Source organism: Alligator mississippiensis, chromosome 5 (assembly GCF_030867095.1).
Source record: "Alligator mississippiensis isolate rAllMis1 chromosome 5, rAllMis1, whole genome shotgun sequence".
Lineage (NCBI taxonomy): Eukaryota > Metazoa > Chordata > Crocodylia > Alligatoridae > Alligator > Alligator mississippiensis.
In genome coordinates, this window is record NC_081828.1 from 143,108,717 (window position 1) to 143,131,847 (window position 23,131).

A 23,131-nucleotide genomic window follows, 5' to 3' on the forward strand; every position below is an offset into this window, starting at 1 on the left:
GGACCGGAGCAGCTCACAGTGAACCGGTACCAGCTTCTCCAGTCCGACTGGTGAACAGGTACGAGGCCCTGGCGACCCTGCAGGAGATGGAAGGGGAGGAGGAAACCCTTGGGCAAGAAGAAACACCATGTTCTTCACACTCCAAACAGATCAAGAGATCCACGAGGACCCAGAGGAGGAGGCGACGAGTGCTCGTCATAGGCGACTCCATCCTGAGAGGTACGGAAGGACCCATCTGTCGCCAGGACCCCTCGGCACGAGAGGTATGCTGCCTCCCTGGAGCAAAGATTCGGGATGTGACGGAGGTAATCCAGGCCAGGATCAAGCCCACCGATTACTACCCCATGGTCCTAGTCCATGTGGGTACTAATGATGCGGCCAGGAGAACCCCTGATCACCTGATGGCGGACTACAGTGCTCTGGGCGGTGTGCTGAAGGAGTTTGGTGCACAGGTGGTTTTCTCTTCCATCCTACCAGTCACCGGACGAGGAAGACGGCAGGAGAACTGCATCCGAGAAACCAACTGGCGGCTTCGGCAGTGGTGTCTCAAGGCAGGCTTCGGCTTCCTGGACAATGACCCGCACATCACGACGAGGGACATGCTCAGCTGGGATGGGCTTCACCTGTCCCCCAAAGGTAAGCGTGTATTTTCAACTAGGTTGGCGGATCTCCTCCGGCGGGCTTTAAACTAGGCTCGTCGGGGGGAGGGGAGTACGAGGGCAGGGGAACCTGTGGACCACCAAACCATGTGGCACCCACAAGGACAGACCAGCCTGAAGAAAGAGAGCATTGGGAACCTGAAAGCCATGGGGAGACCAGCACTACAGAACAGGTAAGAAACAAGAAGGTAAGAAACAATGGGCCCCTTGGGACTCGGAGCGGGGGGGGCAGCAAAGGCACCAGTCGCAGGGCTCAAGTGCCTATATACTAATGCTAGGAGCATGGGGAACAAGCAGGATGAACTAGCGCTCCTGCTTGCACTAAACACCTATGACTTAGTGGGGCTAACGGAAACCTGGTGGGATTCATCCCACGACTGGGCGGTACATATTGAGGGCTATAGATTGTATAGAAAGGACAGGTCGGGGAAGAAAGGGGGGGGGTTGCACTTTATGTCAGTGAGCAATATACATCAACCCTCATCAAGACAGAATCCAAGGTTGAGGAAGTAGAGGGATTGTGGGTTAGGCTACATGGGGGGCAAGGAGAAAGGGATTTGGTGGTAGGGGTCTGCTACAGACCCCCACACCAAGGGGAAGAAATAGATGCGGGGCTCCTTAGGCAACTCTCGGAGACCATAAAAGCTAAAGAGGCGGTAGTCATGGGGGACCTGAACTACCCGGACATCTGCTGGGAGACGCAGACAGCAAGGTCCCATCGCTCACGCAGGTTTCTAACCTGTGTACAGGACCTCCACCTGACACAGGAGGTGCATGGTCCCACTAGGGGGAATGCCATACTGGATCTGGTATTGGCAACGGGATGACATAATAGGGGACCTCCAGATCGGTAGCCATTTGGGAGACAGTGATCACCTAATAATAGAGTTCAACATAAGACGTCGAGTGGGTAAGGTAAGTAGTAGGGTGAAAGTGCTAGACTTTCGGAAAGCTGATCTTAATGCACTCAGGCGATTAGTCAAGGACGCACTGCAGAGTAGGAGTTTTGAAGGGATGGTAGCCCAAGAAGGGTGGCTGTGCCTTAAGGAAACGATCCTTCGGGCACAAAGCAAGACGATCCCAGAGCGAGGCAAAAGAGGGAAAGGGGCCAGGAGGCTTCCCTGGCTGACCAGAGAAATCCAGGGCAGCCTAAGGGCCAAAAGGGGAGCACATAAAAAGTGGAAACAAGGTGAGATCACTAAAGACGAATATACCTCCTCTGCTCGTGCTTGTAGGGAGGCAGTTAGACAGGCCAAAGCTACCATGGAGCTGAGGATGGCAACCCAAGTAAAAGACAACAAGAAATTGTTTTTTAGATATATTGGGAGTAAAAGGAAGGCCCAGGGAGGAATAGGACCCCTGCTAAATGGGCAGAAACAATTGGTGACAGATAGAGGGGACAAGGCTGAACTCCTCAACGAGTTCTTTGCCTCAGTGTTCCTAAGTGAGGGACACGACAAGTCTCTCACTGGGGTTGTAGAGAGGCAGCAGCAAGGCGCCAGACTTCCATACGTAGATCCTGAGGTGGTGCAGAGTCATTTGGAAGAACTGGATGCCTTTAAGTCGGCAGGCCCGGATGGGCTCCATCCGAGGGTGCTGAAGGCACTGGCCGACATCATTGCAGAGCCACTGGCAGGAATATTCGAACGCTCGTGGCGCACGGGCCAAGTCCCGGAGGACTGGAAAAGGGCTAACGTGGTCCCCATTTTCAAAAAGGGGAGGAAGGAGGACCCGGGCAACTATAGGCCAGTCAGTCTCACCTCCATCCTTGGTAAAGTCTTTGAAAAAATTATCAAGGCTCACATTTGTGAGAGCCCGGCAGGGCAAATTATGCCGAGGGGAAACCAGCACGGGTTTGTTGCGGGCAGATCGTGCCTGACCAATCTAGTCTCTTTCTATGACCAGGTTACGAAACGCCTGGACACAGGAGGAGGGGTGGATGTCGTATACTTAGACTTCAGGAAGGCCTTCGATACAGTATCCCACCCCATACTGGTGAACAAGTTAAGAGGCTGTGACGTGGATGACTACACAGTCTGGTGGGTGGCAAATTGGCTAGAGGGTCGCACCCAGAGAGTCGTGGTGGATGGGTCAGTCTCGACCTGGAAGGGTGTGGGCAGTGGGGTCCCGCAGGGCTCGGTCCTTGGACCGATACTCTTTAATGTCTTCATCAGCAACTTGGACGAGGGAGTGAAATGTACTCTGTCCAAGTTTGCAGATGACACAAAGCTATGGGGAGATGTGGACACGCCGGAGGGCAGGGAACAGCTGCAAGTAGATCTGGACAGGTTGGACAAGTGGGCAGAAAACAACAGGATGCAGTTCAACAAGGAGAAATGCAAAGTGCTGCACCTAGGGAGGAAAAATGTCCAGCACACCTACAGTCTAGGGAATGACCTGCTGGGTTGCACACAGGTGGAAAGGGGTCTTGGAGTCCTAGTGGACTCCAAGATGAACATGAGTCGGCAGTGTGACGAAGCCATCAGAAAAGCCAATGGCACTTTATCGTGCATCAGCAGATGCATGACGAATAGGTCCAAGGAGGTGATACTTCTCCTCTATAGGGCGCTGGTCAGACCGCAGTTGGAGTACTGTGTGCAATTCTCGGCGCCACACTTCAAGAAGGATGCGGATAACCTGGAGAGGGTCCAGAGAAGGGCCACTCGTATGGTCAAGGGCCTGCAGACCAAGCCCTACGAGGAGAGACTAGAGAAACTGGACCTTTTCAGCCTCCGCAAGAGAAGGTTGAGAGGCGACCTTGTGGCTGCCTATAAGTTCATCACAGGGGCACAGAAGGGAATTGGTGAGTATTTATTCACCAAGGCGCCCCCGGGGGTTACAAGAAACAATGGCCACAAGCTAGCAGAGAGCAGATTTAGATTGGACATTAGGAAGAACTTCTTCACAGTTCGAGTGGCCAAGGTCTGGAACGGGCTCCGAAGGGAGGTGGTGCTCTCCCCTACCCTGGGGGTCTTCAAGAGGAGGTTAGATAACCATCTAGCTGGGGTCATCTAAACCCAGCACTCTTTCCTGCTTATGCAGGGGGTCGGACTCGATGATCTATTGAGGTCCCTTCCGACCCTAACATCTATGAATCTATGAATCTTACTGGGTCGCTCTGACTCAACAAGGCTGAAAAATGAAACAATTTTTTAATTCACCAGGGCAGCACAAAACAATTTTTATTTTTTGTGGTAAGCCTTATATAATCCCTTACAGGATATTAAGTTAGCTAGCTAGACTTCATTTACCTTTGGGGTGGAAATGAAAATTGTCTAAAACACCTTTTCTTTGAATCACAATTAAGTTTTCAAGAAATCTGGATGTATTGCCTTAGAATGATTTTGGGTAGTCAATCAAAGAATAAACCACCAAGAAAAAGGTGAGCCTATTAAAATAATTGAGAAAGCCTTACTCAGAGTATATCACATTGCCTTTATCAGCAGGCACAGTTTGCTGTTTAAACAACAAAGAATGGGAAAAGCCACTAAGTGGTCACCTTATATTGTGGCTGCAGCTCCTGCTGGAGCCCATGAGAGCAACAGAATGTTTGCAAAACAGCCTGCAAAGATAATTACTGATAGGCGTGATAGTGCTGTTGCTCTTCAGTGATTTTTCTGCAGATTCATGGTTCCCTGGTAAGCACTATTTCCCTCTATGCATTTCCTTTGACTTTGCTGAGCGCTGTGTGTCTATACTTCAGCTTGTTTGCCCATGAAAGCCAGATGCATTTCATTCATTTTATTGCAGGGGGAATATGACTTGAAAGATCACCCCCCCTCCATGTGTTCTGCCTCCCCTAAAACCTTTTGTGTTGACCTCAGGCAAAATGATTCAGCCTAACGCACCAGTGGCCTGCTTGTTTTTCAGACTCCTGGTTCTCTTTGGTCCATGTCTCACAAGGAGCCGGAGGCAGTTTAGCTATTTAAGGGCCAGAGCCTTATAGAGGAGCACAGTAGACTGCTCAGTGTGCTCTGTGGACCCCTATCTTAGACTCCTGATCCTTGGATTGTATTTGGAGTGACCTCTGCCTGGCATCATGGTTCCTGCTTCTGGCTTTGGCTCTTGCAGTTTGGCCCAGCTGCTGACCTTGAACTCTGGCTCTGATCATTGTACTGCACTCCAGTCCTGATATGCAAAAATTCATTTTTTCCCCCTCTGCAAAGCCAATAAGCTTAGAGCAACAGTTCTTCTGCTGGTAGCTTGTGTCGTGGAAACACACACAGAGTATTTTTGGGTCAGGTCAGCAGAAGCTTTTATTTAAAAGAAACTACAGCTGTAGGGGGGAGTTCCAAAGTGACATGGATTTCCCAAGCACTTGGAAGGGGTCCCCCCCCAAGAGCAAAATCAGGAGGCTTATATACTTTTTAACAGTCGCTTACAACTCACGTGATCATATAGTGAAATTAGCATGAAAAGCGGCTATAATATTACTTCATTATTTCTTTGCTGTAATCAGGATGGGAACTTATGGGGGAGGCGAGGTTAGTTTACAAACCTCCTTCTTGCACCTGGAAATCTACTTTGTACATACTTTTTTTTTTACCTTCAAGGCCGCGGTGAGCGAAGCAGTTGCAGAAGAGTTACAAAGAACAAACACTTGCCCTTATCTGTTCTACTGTACAGAGCCAGCAATTTTATACAAAGCGGTTATGTCATCTTATAACTAAAATAATCAAAGTTTAAGGCATATATTTTTTCTGATTCCACAGCCCCCCCCTTTGAGACTATTTAGTCTCACTTTAGCCTTAAATTTCCATTTTTATGAGCCCCTCTATTTTATCATGCAGCCTTTCATGTTTTTTTTTAATCTGCTCACACTTTTGTAACATATTTTAGACTCTGCTGTGGGTTTTCTTGCCTTGCTAAAGCTTCTCTTGTTGGCTTTCACGCAGCAGAGGATCAGTTGCACTAAGACATAGAACATTATCAGAACTATCAAGACAAACAATATTCCATACAGGATTTTTTTGTCAAGGGCCCCGAAATCTGGGAGCCAGGAGGTTAGCCAAGACCACATTTCTTTTAGACCCCAGTCAGTATTTTCTGAGGCCACTTGATGTAAGACCCTTAACTGATTTTGGATTTTGCAAATGTCAGTTTTGATTTGCATGTCCTGATTGACATAGACACAACAGGTGGAGTTTACTAAGGCACATACTCCTCCCTGGGATACCAGTAGGTAATCTAGGGCTATGCGGTGTTGTATAGTTACTTGTGAGATCTGGGAGATCTCTTTTTGCAGAGCCTGAATTGCATCCACAGTGGCATTTCCCATAGCTTTCATTGTGGCTGAAATGTTAATTATGGCTAGTTTCAATTTTTTTACTCCAAGCCACGGTATGAAGGTTCACACAAATCGATGGAACCCTGTGTTTCTGGTAGCTAAGGGGTTAACCGCCCTTTTCATGTGATGGTTGAAATTTTTTACTTGTTCCAGATATATTGCACTATGCATTTTGAAACCAGGGATAACACGTCCAAGAGTGCATGCCCCCACCCAATTCCAGGGCAAGATTTTATGAGCCCTGTTTTCGCAGAGCCAGTAAAGGCCTGGGGCAGACAGGGTATTCAAATCTCGACAGTTGTTATGCCATATCCGGCACTTTCGATTGATATGCATCGTATAGGACGGACCACGTTCAGCTGCTATCCTGCTGGACCGAGATATATTATAAGAAGTAAAATTGGAGTCAATGTAAAATTTCGATCTGTTTGCAATGAGAGCAACATGAGGTTTCTTAGAAAAGTTGTAGACCATGAATCCTGTACAATTGAGAGAGGGTACGTTATCCAACAGGATTTCACTGGTGCTATTAGGGCTATAATCTAGAGTAGTTAGGCAATGAGGGTAGTGTCCTACAGGTGTGGCTTTATTATAAGCTCCGGTGTTGTTGGATCTGTAACAGAAAGGCGCCTCTACTCTTGGGGAGATTATCCAGTTAGCAGGGGCGGCCCTCCATTCTTTAGGAGCGGACCGATGGGCAGCTAACGAGTAGAGTCTAATGAAGCCGCCGTTTATTGTTCCCCATTGCTGGAGGGATATTGGTACTCCGATCATTGGGATTTTTTGGTGTAGGTGTGCTGGGCTGTGAGAGCATATCCAGCAGTCACTTTTATTTCCAGCTTGAGCCACCGTACGGGAGATCTGCAAATATAAATTTTTCTCCCACCCCCCTTGGGTGATACTGAGATACCCAAGTGTGATATATAAGGATATCAGTGTCATTTTTAGATATAGGAGGGACAAAGAATCTTAACAACAAACATAACCAGCACCAGTAAGAAAAAGAACACTACCAGCCAAACCCAGGATGGCAGCCAAAGTCTTTCTTCGTCCTCTGGGCTCAAGTTACCTAAAGGACTGATAATGTTGGCTCTTGGTCTTGATCGAGGTGGTGATTTTCCGAATGGGAGCATTCATTTTTTTTGAGGCCGAAGATGATATCTTCGTTTTTCAACTGATGAATCCGGCTGGGCTGAGGTGTTGGGTGCAGGGGAGAGGTTACTAGCACTTGCACCCTGATGCTCCTCACTTGCCTGAGTGAGGTCCTGAGGGTCTTTGTCCTTGGCCTCAGGGAAAGATCCCAACCTTGGTTGGAATACAGCTGCTTCGGGGTCCAATGGAGGTGATACCTTCTTGCAGTGCGAGGCGTGAGTCCACGTTTGGTGACCTTGGCAACAAACAGCAGAATTAGTGGTCAGAAGTACCTGGAAAGGTCCTTTCCATCTGGGTTGAAGTGCGTTTTTCCGTTGATAGACCTTTACGTAGATCCAATCCCCTGGTTCAAGGTTGTGACAGGGAACATCCGGTGGTTGAGGTAAGGCTTCTTGGACCTGTGAATGAACAGACCTGGCATACTTTATTAATGCCTTGCAATAATTTAGTACAGTTTCATCAGTTAATTGTAGGTCTGTTTGGTGAGGGGCAACAGGTGGTGTAGCTGGCATCCTCATGGGTCGTGCCGTGAGTATTTCATAGGGGTTAGGCCATGTTTTTTGTTAACAGTGTTTCTAATGTGCATAAGAGCAATGGGCAGTGCATCAGGCCATTTGAGGCCTGTTTCAGCACAAATCTTTGAAATGCGCGTTTTTAAATCAGAGTTTTTACGTTCTACAGCACCACTTGATTGTGGATGATAACTACAGTGTAGGTGTTGCTGTATGTTGAGTGCTTGGCAGATGTTTTTTACTATCTGTCCTGTGAAATGGGTGCCGCGGTCACTATCTATTGTGAGGGGCAATCCAAATCTAGGGATGAATTCTTTGAGCAATTTTTTTGCTACAGTGATGGAATCAGCATGTACACATGGGTAGGCTTTCACCCATCTAGAGAACACACCAATAATAACAAGAATGTACTCATAAGAACAGCACTTAGGTAGCTGCACAAAATCAATTTGCAGATTTACAAACGGTCCCCATGGAGGGGGATGGGCTGCGGGTGTTGTTTTTACCTGTTGCCCAATGTTGTGAGCTAAGCAGATGGGACAGGAGCTACAGTACTGTTGTGCCATGGAAGGAAAATTTGGGGCAAACCAATTTCTTTGTACTGTAGCAATCATTCCTCCTTTGCTGGTATGGGCCACAGAGTGGGTTAAACGAGCAAGATGTGGCAAAAGCTCTCTAGGCGCCACCAGGCGGCCGTCCAGGGAGCGCCAGAGAGAGTCGGGGTGCAGTGAACATCCTGCACGCAGCCAGTCATTTATTTCCTTTTTTGGGGCCTGATTTTGAAGAAGGGCCAGACTTGAAAGGCTAGCCAAAGGAGACTGGTCTGCTGAAAAACAAACAAAAACAGAGTTAGGAGCCTGTGGGCCAGAAAGGGCCGCATTTCTGGCAGAACGGTCTGCCAGATCATTTTTTCGTGTGACATCATCAAAGGGTTTCTCATGAGCTTTACATTTAACAATAGCAACAGCAAGAGGCAATTGAACAGCTTCTAAGAGCGCTTTTACATAACAACCATGACTGATTTGGGTCCCTGATGAAGTGAGGAACCCTCTTTGTTTCCAGATTTGTCCAAAATCATGAACAACACCAAAAGCATACTTAGAATCAGTATAAATGGTTGTGGTTTGATTTTTTGCAGGAATGCAAGCACGTGTTAAAGCAATGAGTTCAGCAACTTGAGCAGAACGAGCTTGGGGTAAAGAATAGGCTTCTAAAACAGCATACTGAGTGCATACTGCATATCCCGCAACTAATTTGCCTGCATCATTTCTAAGACAGGAACCATCAACAAACAAAACAAGGTCAGAGTTCGGGATAGGAATGTCCTTGAGGTCAGTTCGAGGGGTTAACAATTGAGTTGTGATAGACAGGCAATCATGAGGCTCACCATCAGAGGCAATAGGCAGAAGTGATGCAGGATTCAGAATTGAACAGCGATTTAAGGTTATATTTGTAGCTGACAGTAGAAGTTTCTCATATTTAGTAAGACGGGAATTGGAAATGTGCTAAGTTTTGCCCTTGAGCAGAAGGGCCATCACAGCATGTGGAACTGCAATGGTTAAAGAGTGTCCCAAAACTAGAGAATCTGCCTTTTTAACCAACAAGGCAGCAGCTGCAACTGAACGGAGGCAAGGAGGAAGTCCCGCAGCTATGGGATCAAGGGCAGAACTGTAATATGCAATTGGGCGATGCTTTTCACCATGCAGCTGAGTGAGTACTCCTAAAGCGATTCCTTCCCGTTCATGACAAAACAAGGTAAAGGGTTTTTTATAATTAGGAAGTCCAAGAGCGGGAGCAAGAGTGAAGGCTTGCTTAAGGGCCACAAATGCTTGTTCGGCTTCAGGAGTCCAAGGGAGGGGTTCCGGGGTGGTATCATGAGTGAATGCTTGCAAGGGTTTTGCAAAAGCAGCATAACCCAGGATCCACTGTCTACAATAACCCGTTGCACCTAAGAATCCCCTCATCTGTTTTCTAGTCATAGGTTTGGGAATGTTGAGGATAGCTTCAACTCTACTAGGGGAAAGGTGTCATTCTCCTGCTGAGATATCATGCCCTAAATAATGTACCTTAGACTTGCAGAGCTGCAATTTAGATTTTGAGGCCTTGTGGCCTTTCTGAGCTAAAGCTGTGAGGAGTATCAAAGTATCTTGCTTACAGGCCTCCAAAGTGGGTGAGGCTAACAATAGATCATCAACGTACTGAACAAGGGTGGACCCCCCTTTGAACATGATAGGATCCAAATCTTTTTTTAGGATCTGGGAAAACAGGGTTGGGGACTCTGTATATCCCTGAGGGAGTCTTGTTCAGGTATATTGAAATCCCTGATAAGTAAATGTAAACAGATACTGGCTATCCTTATGAAAGGGGATAGAGAAAAAAGCAGAACAAAGATCCACTACTGTGAAATATGTAGCATCTGAAGGGATACAGGAAAGAATAGTGGCAGGGTTAGGGGCCACGGGGAAAGCGGGTAAAACAGCGGCATTTACAGCTCGAAGATCTTGCACAAAGCGATACGTATCTTTACCAGGTTTTTTGACGGGTAGGATAGGTGTGTTGTAAGGGAGCGTATTGGGACAATAATCCCTTGCTCAAGGAGTGAGGAAACGACAGGCTTGATCCCTTCCTCAGCTTCCTTTGAGATGGGGTACTGTGGGACACGAGGAAGTGGCTTGGCAGGGTTCAGGATGATACGCACTGGTTCAGCACTTAGCATGTGCCCCACTTCATTCACATGGGTGGACCACAGCTGTGGAGGTACTCGTGCCAACAGTTCCTCTTGCAAGTAGGAAGTGTCAGGATCAGAGTACTCCTGGGTTAGCAAAGCCACAAGCTCGGTTTCCCTCTGTTCCGGTACCTCAAGGTGAACACCATCTGGGCTACAATAAATCACGCATCCCAGATTACACAGCAAATCCTTATCAAGAAGGTTGACAGGTGCACAGGGGCTAAGAAGAAAGGCATGATTTTCAGACAAAGGGCCAATAGAGATGGAGACAGGTTCAGAGACGGGATGTGGGATAGGTTGTTTGCCTATACCGACAGCATTTACAGTTTCAGGAGAATAAGGTAGAAAAGGAAACTCAGCAGCCTTTAGTGTGGAGCGGGACGCTCCGGTGTCGACAAGACAGGAGACAGGTTTATCAGAAATAAGGCATTCAACAAACGGACCAGATTGGTCAGTAGCAAGCAAAGGAGCAATGATGTCACTGTCCCTCAGGCTGTCCTATTCAACACTGGGAAAATTGACAGGAAGTGGAAGTGGGGGCTGGGGTCTGGGTCCTTGGCCGGGGCGGTTGGGGCATTCTGATTTCCAATGTCCTTCTTGCTTGCAATAATGACATTGGTTCCCATAGCCTGGGTTTTGTGGACTCAAGGATCTATCTCTTCCCCTGAATCTACCCGGGCCTCCCCTTCCCCGTCCTCGTCCCCTTCCTCTACCTGGACCCTGCAACTGAGAAATCTGTAAGGCCATTAACTTAAACTCGGCACTGTCTTTAGACCGTTCTAATTTGTTATGAAAATGGTTAGCCGCAGCAAGGACTTCGGTCAAATCTTTAGTTTCCCAGCCAATAATTTCTGTTTGAATTTTCTCAGCAATTTTAAGGTTAAGTCCCTGGACGAATGCTGCCACTATTGCTTGTTTAGCATTTCCGACTGAGTTATCCATTCCTGAGTATCGTTCAAATGCCTGTTTGAGGCGTTCTAAATAGTCACTGGGGTGTTCATTTTTGTTTTGTTTACAGGTATTTATTTTGGTCCAGTCTGCCTTTTTTGGGCAAATTGTGAGAACTGCCTGAACCAAAGCATTTCTCTTGTCAATAAAGTCTTGGCCAATCCCTGGGTTTTGATCTGGCCAAGTACAGGCAGTGTACAGACGTAGCATAGTTTCCTTGGGCAAAATGGATCGCATGAGTTGATTAATGTCAGCCCATGTTGGATTATAACAGTTTATAACAGTCTGCAATTCTTCCTGAAATTTTTCTGGGTCTTCCCTGATTTTTGGGAACTTTTGAGTTAAATTGTAGAGATCACCTGGAGTCCAGGGTGCATGCACAGTTACTATATTTTGTCCATCGGTGCCAATGCCTGGCATTTGTCTTAGGGGGTAAACTTGTGCAGTTCGGGATCTCAGATTGATGGGAGATCTTTCCATGCCTATTCCCATTTTTCTAAATACACCTGTGGTGGGTTGTGACCCAGGAGTAAATTGCCACACTGGTGATGATTGAGTGGCAGATATGGTGGATGAGTCCGGACTATTAAGCTCCGTGGATGGATTAATTGAAGGAGCTTCAGCTAATGGGTCACTAGCCTGGGCTGCAGCCTGATGTTGAACTGGTTGTTGCTGATGTGGGAGTCCCAGGAGAGCAGGGTTCGAACAAAGGTCAAGGATATCCTCTGCTAGCTCCGGTGGTGGGGGCGCCCCGGGCAATGCTGGATACATTGGAGCGGTGGCCAGCGTGTAATTTGGGGGAGCAGCCAATTTCTCCCGAACAGCTTTTAACTGCTGTTTTAATTTTTCTTGAGAGTCTTTTAGGCTCCTAGTTTGAGATTCTGTCCGCCTTTTGGACATTTTATCATACCAATAAAAGAACGCGTCCCACTGGTTTTGTGGTGTTTTGGATCCACGGGACTCTAACGCCCCTCTCAAGTGCACTATTTTATCCTGATCAAATGTTCCTTCCTGTGGAAAATGTTTCACAAGATCATCCCTAGTATACCAGTTCCACTTATCCAGGTACTTGCAAGTCTCGGGAGAATAGTGTGTGTACATAAAGTACGCCGGAGTCCCCTTAGGGGGGACAGGAACTTGTTTAGACTGACTTGTTCCCATTTTCAGTCACACAGGGAGACGTAGGAGAGGCTTATTTAGGATGTCCAGGCCGCTCAGTGCCTTGCCCCGCAGTTTTTTACTGCCCAGACAAAAGGCTTCTGACCCGACACCGGCTCATAAAATGGAAATGGGGAGGGAAACACTAGAGGGATCCTTTCACTCCTGCTTTCGGCAGAAGCTACTGGGACAAGGGGTTTGGAAAAGACAAAATCACTCAGACGCCCTGTCCACTGGGTCACGAGGTTCCAGTTGGGCCCCCTTGCTTTCAAAACTGCCCTGTCAGGCAGAATTGGGGCGGCTGAACCCAACCGTAGTCTCAGTCCTGGTCAGTGGCTCATATTTCTAAATACACACACACATTCATTCAATAAGCCCTGTCCACTGGGTCATGAGGTTCCAGTTGGGCTCCCTTGCTTTCAAAACTGCCCTGTCAGGCAGAATTGGGGCGGCTGAGCCCAACCGTAGTCTTAGTCCTGGTCAGTGGCTCATATTTCTAAATACACACACATGCACATTTATTCAGTCAGGCAGACCTCCTACCCCACACCGCCTTAGTTAATTAACTACAAGCCCGATGTGCTGTTGGATGAAGGTGCCTCAAACAGTTTCTCCCTAAAATGTACGTTACCAGACACAAAATGGGATCCTTTACCAGACAGAAAATTTTAGCTGGCAGTAAGGTTCAGACTGACCTGTTTTAACAAGGTTCAGATCCAGTTACCACGGCCAAGTTGGGAGCCTACAGGCAGTCCTCCTTCGAAACCCCAATAGAGATTTTGAATTAGGTCTCTTACCTCTCAAGTTTGGCGCCTCAGGGTTCGGGGGGGGGGCAGCCTGAGGTCCTCCTTCCTCAGCCTGTGTTCTGGATCCGAGTCATGGCACCAGGAATTGTCGTGGAAACACACACAGAGTATTTTTGGGTCAGGTCAGCAGAAGCTTTTATTCAAAAGAAACTACAGCTCTAGGGGGGAGTTCCAAAGTGACATGGATTTCCCAAGCACTTGGAAGGGGTCCTCCCCCAAGAGCAAAATCAGGAGGCTTATATACTTTTTAACAGTCGCTTACAACTCACGTGATCATATAGTGAAATTAGCATGAAAAGCGGCTATAATATTACTTCATTATTTCTTTGCTGTTATCAGGATGGGAACTTATGGGGGAGGTGAGGTTAGTTTACAAACCTCCTTCTTGCACCTGGAAATCTACTTTGTACATACTTTTTTTTTTACCTTCAAGGCCGCGGTGAGCGAAGCAGTTGCAGAAGAGTTACAAAAAACAAACACTTGCCCTTATCTGTTCTACTGTACAGAGCCAGCAATTTTATACAAAGCGGTTATGTAATCTTATAACTAAAATAATCAAAGTTTAAGGCATATATTTTTTCTGATTCCACACTTGGGTAGACTATCCTGGTGTCAAATCATTAGTTGCTTTACCACGCTAGAACCCTCCTGTGCTGAAACCAAACAGGTACACTGGCTATCTTTTAGATGATAGTTGTATACTAGCTTCCTTTTTCCTGTCTGTCATCTTCAGGAAACAACTTCTGTGTGAATTGTAACCTTTTCTATTGGGATGTTAAAGTACAGATTGTCTTTTTCCTTCCCCTACACCACTGACTTGTGATATGTTTATGTAGTTGTTCTTCTGTCTTGTCAGTGCATTATTCTTTTTAAGTTAATTCATCTAATTTCCAGTCAAATAAAGACACGGTACTTGTTAAATCATTTAGTTGCTCATTAATTTCTTCTAGTGTTGGCTCCTGCTTTTCAGCAGTCTTCACATTTACTATCTCTGGAGAGAGATATCCACTGTTCCATCACTTGTCACAAGCAATGTCATGATTGCTGTAGGTCCTTTGACCTGAATAATCAGCATGCATTAGGAATCAAGATATCACTCTTGCTGTTTCTTAACTTCAGTGCGAGGAAGTTCATGAGATGAAATAGTGCAGATGAGGCTAGGTACAGACATTCAAAAAGTTTGAGGCAGATAGATCTAAGTTGAGCAGTTTTCTATAAGTGGCATAGTTTAGACTGATAGTGAACAGGACACACATTCACCCTCTGATGGGGAGGGGCAAATCTTAGACTGGGTTCCCCCATTTTTAAACCAGTCTATGTATGCCAGGAAGGAGTTTTAAATAAGCAACAGGACCCCTCTGCTAATCAGCAGCAGGGGGATGCTCTGAGGAAACTCCAAGATTAAAGAAGCCACTGGCACTTCTGGCACAAATTCTAGAGATCCCTACTGATCACTTATACAAAAAAAGTGTAATGTCTGGACCTGGCCTGGAAGAATAAATAGAGGAGCAGATTTGAAGCGTGTCCTTTACTTGGTACCAAATCTTGTTCATTCCTTTAACAACATTGGGGAAAGTGGAATGGTCAAAATGACAGTATGTTCCTTAAGTATATAAATCCAAAGAGCCATAGCCAATGCCCCTTACTCAGGTGAATCTCCTATTGACATGAATGGGAAGAACAAGGGATGTCAGGATTTTGCCCAGAGGGCTGGGTCTTCAGCCACAGTCACAGTGTTATCTGATACTTAACCTGCATGATCAATTCCCTCTCTTATGAAATACTTGTAGTATCAGCCCTGTAGGTTTCATTTCATATGCTAATGAGGGCAGCAAGCCTAGTACCTTGATGGGAGACCAGCAAGAAAAATTGATGTGCTATAAGAAATAGTGCTGGTAGGTCAGTAGGTGGCACTCTTTCCTTGGTGTCAATACCAATTAAAGAACACTAGGCTGGTAGAGAAATATCTTTGGACTAGCATGGAAGACAAATGGGTAGATCACTTGAAACCATTAAATACTGTATGGCTTTTTGCTTATTTTATCTTTGAGGTCTGATATCCAGAGCGTTCCGGTCAAGTTCTTCTACATCTTTGGTGGGAGGAATTGTAGTTTTGTTTGGTAACAATGCTGTGTTCCTTTCAATGGTTTTTCATTTTTGTGCTTATTCTGTAGGACAGTTGGCTGCATTTCAGTGACAAATTCAGTTCTTCCTTTACCCAGTTTCTAAAGTTTACAAATGTTTTGGGGTCCTTAGATGAAATGTGCTATAATAATCTCAGACGTCAGTCTTATTCTTTTTATTTTTAAAAATTCTTTTTATTTTTAGAAAGATACAACTCCTTGTCATAGTTATTCTAGTTACCTCCTGGTACCGTAAGATCATAGGATCATAGGGCTGTATGCTGGAAGGAACATTATTAGGTCATCTAGTCCAGCCCCCTGCTCAAGTTAGGCTCATTCCTAAGTAAACTGTCCCAGCCAAATGTCTGACTAACCTGCTTTTAAAAAATTCTAGGGATGGAGATTCCACAGTTTCTCTAGGTAGCCTGTACTAATGCTTGACCACTTTCATAGTCAAAGTTCCTCCTAATCTCCAACCTAAATTTCTCCTGCTAAAATTTGAGACCATTGCTCTTAGTCTTGTTCCCTAGTGGCCAAAGAGAACAATGTATTTTCATCCCCCAGGTATTTGAAGACTGTTGTCAAATCCCCTCTCAGCCTCTTCCTCAGACTAAATAATCCTAGTGTTTTCAGCCTTTCCCTGTAAATCATGCTTCCCAGGCCCCTCATCATCTTTGTTGTACTGTTCTAGACTCTTTCCAATCAGTCCACATCTTTTTTTGTAATATGGGGCCCAAAACTGGACACAGTACTTCAGGGCTAGGGACAGAAATTACACATAAACTGGTGTAAGTGATCGGAAATTGGTTCAAATCTGTAACACAAGAGAAGTTCAGTGCACATAAGCCACTTTCAAAATGGCTGAAACTGATCCAAGATAAACCAGGATGGATATACTATCAGCTTTAACTGATTTTGGTTAAATCAGCTTATTGAACTTGTTCCAAATCACCTCCAGATTCAAGTTAACTCACAGTCCCCCAGCATCCCAGGATACCTTGCACCTCCCATGCAAACCCCACTTCTCAGAGTGGGGAGGCCCAAGCTGTCTGTTTCAGCTGAGGAGAGAGGTGTGCTCTAGCACCCCCCCAGCTTCTGACCTGACCTATTGCAGGCATGTGGCTGCATTTCCAGAATCAAAAGTGAATGTCTGTTCACCTGCTTATCAGTTCAATCAATGCAGCTTAGACCACGTAGGCAATATGTGCCAGCGTGTGGCACATGAAGGCATTTTGCTTGACATATGCACCTTGGGAAGGGACTGGCGCTGCCCTGCCATGACAAGGTTTGGGTCCTGCCATCCTCTCCTGGCACACCAACATCTTACAAGTCAAGGTGGTGGGTGTTTTTGGCACTCTGCCCAAAAACATTGCTGACCCCTGGTTTAGATTACCCTGAGAAGATTGACTCAATTCAGTCTTGGACTTTTAGACCATCTCAATTTAGTTCAGGTGAAGTCTCATCAGTGCTGAATAGAGTAGAAGAATCATTTCCTTTGATTTGCAAGTGACACTTGGTAATCCATCAGTGTGCTGATAGCTATTTTTCCAACAAGAACATACTATTGGCTTGTATTCTATTTATGGTCTACTGTAATCCCTAGGTCCTTCTCTGCAGTACTGCTGCTTAGCCAGTCATTTTCCAGTCTGTATTTGTGCATGCATTTATTACATCCTAAGTGCAGGGCCTAACACTTATCCTTGTTGAATCTTACCTGATTGATTGCAAACTATTTCTCGAGTCTTAGCTCTACCTTTCTGACTATCTGCAAATCTACCCAACTTGGTGTTAGTGTCCAGTACTTGGTGCCCTCTGCCTCATTGTAACATGTCTTAAGCAACATTTAACTTTCTTTGTCAGGGAGTGTGGAGCCATCAAGATGATAAGCACCTGAGTATTACTCTGAAGAGTTTAGGCTGATGGGAAGGATTAAAACATATGCATGTCTGGTCTTTGAAATTAAAGGCAAATGCTGCCATTTTAAGAGCAGACATTGTAATCAGGAGAGCTAAATAAAGCCAAATGCCTCTTTGTATAGCTATAGAAGCAAAAATGTCAGTGGTCAGGAGTCAAAATTGAACAAAATCAGTGAATTAAATTATGTCCCAATTAAATTTATGCCCCTTGCTGATTAGTCTAATCCTTCTAATGAGGCTAGGTAAGACAAAAGGTAGCAATAACAATGATAATGACTCAGGGATTTCTGTCTCTGAGAGAAAACATGTGAAAGTTGGTTAGTTGGTTAGTCTAAACAGCACAACTCAGTAATTCTGGGACTGCTCTTCCCATCTGAATAGCAGTTGATGGAAGGCTGCATGTCAAGGTAACAGTATTCAGAGATCTTCAGACTCTTTGTTTACATGTGCTGTGGCAATAACTTATTGTTGAAGGACAAAAATCATTGTTTGCCATTCAGTCACCAGTACATGTTGTGTTCAGATTTCTTTTCAGCACTAAATTTTGCAAAGTTATTTTGTACGTTAATATTATAACAATTAAAGAATAGTAGTGCCTGTCTAAGCTATGGATTTTTGCACTGGGTTTTTACATATTAAAATAACCATAAACCTTCACTGTAGATATGCTTCACTGCTGTAAAGTGGAGCATCTTGAGTGCAGCCCTGGTTTGGTGGTAGCTACTCTGATTCAGTATTCTCCACTCAAAATAGATTCTTAAGCCTGGATGCACAGAGGAGCATAGGCACTGAATCACTCAATATCACTCTGGTTTACATTTAGGCAGTGATTTTCCTAGCCTACAACTCTCTTACAGCAGTAGGAGCTGGTTTTCTTTCTTTGAAAACACTGACTGGGGTACTACAATCTTTCAAAGCAGTGCCCTTGTTTTAGATGGTTGTTCTGTTTTTAGACAAATAATTCTCAACCAGAATGTCATGGCACCCTGGGGTGCCTTGAAATCCTTCCAAGAGTGTTGTGGGGTGCCATGCAATGTTAGCACTGCTATATGTGCAACCACAATTCACAATATAAAACCAGAGACTTCAAGTAGGAATCCATAGTGTTAAAAAACATTCTAACCTGTTGGGGTATTTTTGAGATTTGGCAACAGAAGAATTGTTCTATTATTTTTTTGTAGTAAAAAATTGAGAGAAAACAGAGCTGACATTTTCCAATGAGTGCCTTGGGCGTATTGGGGGATGCCTTAAGTCTAAAAAGTTAGAGAGCCACTGTTTTAGACCAGTAATTCAGAAACATGGATCCAATTCCCTCCACTGCTGAGGTGCTTTTTAATTATTTCTCCTAGGAGATTGCCATATTCACCAACCTTTAAGCTATGCTAGGATAACCTCAGGTGCTAGACCTTCCCAATGAAATTGCTCTACACATAGAAAGTTAAAAGAAATGAACTGGGCCAATGAGACATGAGAGAACAAGTGTGAGCCTGACTTTGATTTGTTGTCTGGGCACTCTCCTACAACATCTGGGTTTCAGTCTCTTCTGAACTAGTCTGGAACCCAGGACTCCTCTTTCCCCAGTGTCTCTCCTAACCACTAGACTACTTCATGTTCTCTCTCTGGTCCAATAACTCTTAAATTGTTCCATGAGAAGTAAAACAGCTTCAACAGGAGAGAGTGATAGTACCTCTCCCTGCCCTTGCCTATAGCCTGGTTGTTGAAGCACTGGTGTAGGCTTAAACCTCCTCAGACACTGAGGATATTGAACCTAGATCTCTGCAATCTTGGTTCTATGCTCTAACCGCACAGCTGTGTGGTAATTGATCTGTCAGGTATGCCGATAACATATCCCAAGCTTCTTAGGCAACACAGGTAGGTTTTGATGGAACTTAGATATAAGCCAGGTCTTTATCTCCTCAGAGGTGACTGATTGGGTGCATATCCAGAAGTGGAACTTTAGGTACCTGTGATAGGGGGTCAGCTCAGGGCCAGGTTGCAATATTGGCTTCCCTGCCTGTCTCTGGGCTAACTGCTCTCCTGCCATGTCTTGATGGTTATAACTAAGATGTCAATCAGGCAGGAGGCTGCCCATTTACTTGCCCTGGTGATAATGGCATTATACATGGCTCCAACCATCCCTCACCATGTCCCATGCCTCACAGATGACAACATCATTGATGATCACTCCGGTTCATGGCTGGGCCAAACTCTACCCCTTGTAGGGCTTCTGACATCTGACATACATACTCTGTCCTTCACCAGGACCCTTTCACACCACCCTCCCTCACAGAGCCTCTTGCACTCCACCCACTCTTGCTAGTTTTCTCGCATACTGCCCCTGCCCGGGCCACTCCCAGCCTGCCTTACTCCATGTAGCACTTCGGGTCTCCCTTGGGCCCTACTCCACGCAGCATTTCTGGCTTCCCTACTCACTCTCCACCTGGGGTACATGCAGCACTTCAGGCCGTCATCTCTGAGACCCTACTCTATGTGACCAACAGTCTTATGCCTTACTCTGGGGTGAACTGAGCTGCTGGCACAGCACTTCAGGTCGACTGTGCACCCTACTCTGTGTGGTCCTCCATGTATTTCTGCCCCCTCACTGGGTCCACTCTGTGTCTACCTCCTCACTGGGGTCTTTCACCCTATGGGGCTCAGGTGCCTCTCCTAAGAGTGCCTGGTCCCCCTAACACTGGGGTCTTTCACCCTATGGGCTCAGGTGCCTCTCACTAAGTGTACCTGCCCTATGTCTTCAGGGTCTTTCACTCTATAGGCTCAAGTGCCTCTCTCTAGTTGTGCCTGGCCCCATGTCTGTCCCTACCTTGGGGTAACCCACTAGGCTGTGGGGGCTGGGGTTTTAAGGTGCCCCTACCCACCTTCCACTGGGGAGGCAACTGGCTTGACATTTCTGGGGAGCTACCTTGACATGGGCAGTCCCACCAGGCCATCTTTCTCCAGCAGGGTGTAGTTTCCAGTCATACCCAAGGACCAGGAGCCTCCTGCCATCCCCATAGCTCCTGCCCTTACCTCCAAGGATGTTCTGAGCAGAAGCTCAGCTGCGTGGTATTATTCCAGCTGCCAGCAGCAGATTGCTGCCCCAGCTCTGAGGACCTGGGTTAAAATGGAGGCTGCTCTGCCCCCTCCTCCAATCCCAGGGCCCTCCTGGGGTCATGTGACCACCTGATTAAGGCTAGCCCATACCTACAGGCTGCCTTGCTGCCTGCTTTCAAACCTTAAAGTGCCAGGCACTGAAGGTACTCTGTCACAGTACCTGTGAGATTTAGGTGCCTCCAGGATTAGGTGGCAGCTGAGCAGGGGTTTTGAGGATTTTGATCTTGATCTTGGGTATCTAAATTGCCAGAGTGTAGGTGTTTTTGCAGATGTAGCCCTTAGTGACCCTACTAATGAATAATGTCAAATTAACAAATGAATAAACTCAGGCCAAGAATGTCTTTGTACCACATTATTACATGTTCTGTGTAAGATGCACTTGTTATAGGAAAACTATTTTTAGGAAAGGCTTAGGGAGTTTTTAAGGTTTTGATTGATTTTTTTTAACCCTAAAGCTCCATGGCTTAATTGCAACTGCTTAACCTAGATTCAGATTGTCCAGGCTCAATAGATTATGTATTGGACTATAGAAAACGGGTGTTTTATATGGCTGCTTTCATAATCGAAAGAATTCTACAGCTTTGATCATTAAACTCTAGGGCTATGCAAAACTTTGGTTGCTGATTTGATTTGGCAGAGATTCGGCTTAATTTGGTGGCAGAATCTCTGAATCTGAATTGAATCAGGAGACCCTTTAATCTCTCCAAATCAAATTGGAACCCTCTGAACTGATTCGGAGAGATTCAGAAAGATTCAACAATTCAGACATAGACACAACTTTAAATGTTTTTTCTACATACCTCAAGGTACCAGGTGGCTTGTCAATGCTGCAGTGCTGGGGCGGATGGAGTGTCCCACAGGAACACGGGGGGAGGGAGGGAAGGGTCCCCAGCATGCTTGGCAGCAGACCTGGGAGTGGACTGGAAGTGTTTCTGGTCCACTTCCAGGTTCACCAGGGAGTGTGTCAGACCCCCGCTGTGCTCCTCCATCTTGGTGACTGGTGCCCCCTTGGTCTGGGGGTCTCCCTGCAACCGATCACTGAGCTGGGGGGCATGGGCGGTCCCCCCAGTGTGCTCAGTGACAGACCCAGAGGTAGACTGGAAGTACAGGCCCCCTCCCCTCTCCCGCACTCCTTTGGAATGCTCCATCCACCCCAGCATTGCCGTGTTCACGAGCCGTGCCTGGTACCTCAAGGTATGTAGAAAAAACATTTAAAGCTGTGTCTATAGCTGAATCACTGATTCTTCAAATCAGCATCAAAAATTTGGATTCAACCAAATTGAATCAGGACATTGATCTGAATCAACTAGTTGATCACTGTCCCTGATTCGGGCCGAATCCAAATTGAATACGGCCTGTTTTGTACACCCCTATTAGACTCCATTTTGTTGAGGCATGTAAGTTGACTATTTGACAAATTTTTCTCAGACAGCATTATGATGGTTTTATTTTGTGTTAGTTACGATATAAATCCATACGTGTGTGGCTGAAGTCCTGGTTGGTAATGGCAGGCTTTATACAGTTTGTGGTTAAATATACAAGATAAGTTAGAGTGCCACATGCAATATAGGACTTTTGACTATGTGAATATGTGGCAGTGCACTGTGTGTGCCTGCCACTTTAAGGGCCTGGAGTTGGCAGCCTCCAGGTGCCTGACAAGGGCAGCCATTTTGAGGCAAGGGCTGCCTATATAAACAAGGCAGTTTGGCTGCAGGAGGCCAGGCAGCAACATCGCCTGGCTGAAGGGCTGCTGAGAATGACCCGGAGGTAAGGGGGAGCTGAAGGGGTGGTAAGGAGGCTCCTGGTCCTGGGCATGACCTGAAACTGCACCCTACCGGGAGTGGGTGGTCTGGTGGGGCTCTCAGTGGCGCGGGAGCCCCCAGGAAATGCCAGGCCAGTTATCACCCCAGTGAAAGGCGGGTCGGGGCGCCTTAACCCCTAGCTCCCACCACCGGGTGGGTAACCCTGTTTGTGGAGGGGCCCAGAGGGCAGACCCCGAGAGAGTGAATGAGTACAGGGCATGGTGCTGCGGTTGCCCCTGGGAGAAGGGAGTAGTGGCACGGTGAGGCCGGGATAGAGAGTGAGGGGCTAGAGACCCAGCCCAAAGGAGAGAGTACCCTCGACTGGCCCAAGCTGGGGCCAGGACCAAGAGGGTCAAAAGGGCCAGGGGCCCACTGCGAGGGACGCCCAAGAGCCGGGGCCCTGGGGTTCTGACTGGCCTGGAGGTGGGCCAGGGCAAGAGACCGAAGGTCCTGGTGGGACCACACCCGAGAGGGGAAAATAGCTTCGGGGAGGCTAGGTAGCCTGGATGACGGTGGAGTGGCCGCCTGATAGGAGAGGATCATAGAGGGGTCCTGTATGGATGATTCTGGGGCCCAGTATGGGGCCGGTGACTATGTGAACACACCATGATGCCATCTGCGAGGCTTGGGCTGCGGTATTGGGGAGGTAGGAGCCGCAGAGTGCACCCCCTGGCATCGGGGCACTAAATGGGTAGCCTCCCGTTTAATTGACATCTTAATTGAATCAATTAACATCAAAGGCGTGGCGGGCGAGATAGGTGGGCGGTTGCCCAGAGACAGGTGGGCGGGCCGTGGAGATCGGCCCCGAGGTGGCCCCCTGTCACAGAATAACTCCAGGAATATAAATGCAGATGAAAGCAGAAGAGATTCTAATGTGTTTTGTAATGTTGTGGCTTAGTCATTAGTAGTTTCTAATTCTAGATTACTAC

At 46.6% G+C, this 23,131-nt stretch overlaps 1 protein-coding gene across 1 annotated transcript in view; it reads left to right on the forward strand.

Annotated features, from left to right (window-relative positions):
- The first annotated feature begins 487 nt into the window (after window positions 1-487).
- The window catches only part of GADL1 (glutamate decarboxylase like 1), a 189,874-nt gene continuing 167,230 nt past the window's right edge, over window positions 488-23,131 (forward strand). The window contains exon 1 of the mRNA XM_059728824.1: window positions 488-636. Coding sequence (XP_059584807.1) covers window positions 600-636 — 37 coding nt within the window. The 5' untranslated portion in view covers window positions 488-599. The remainder of the gene's footprint in view (window positions 637-23,131) is intronic.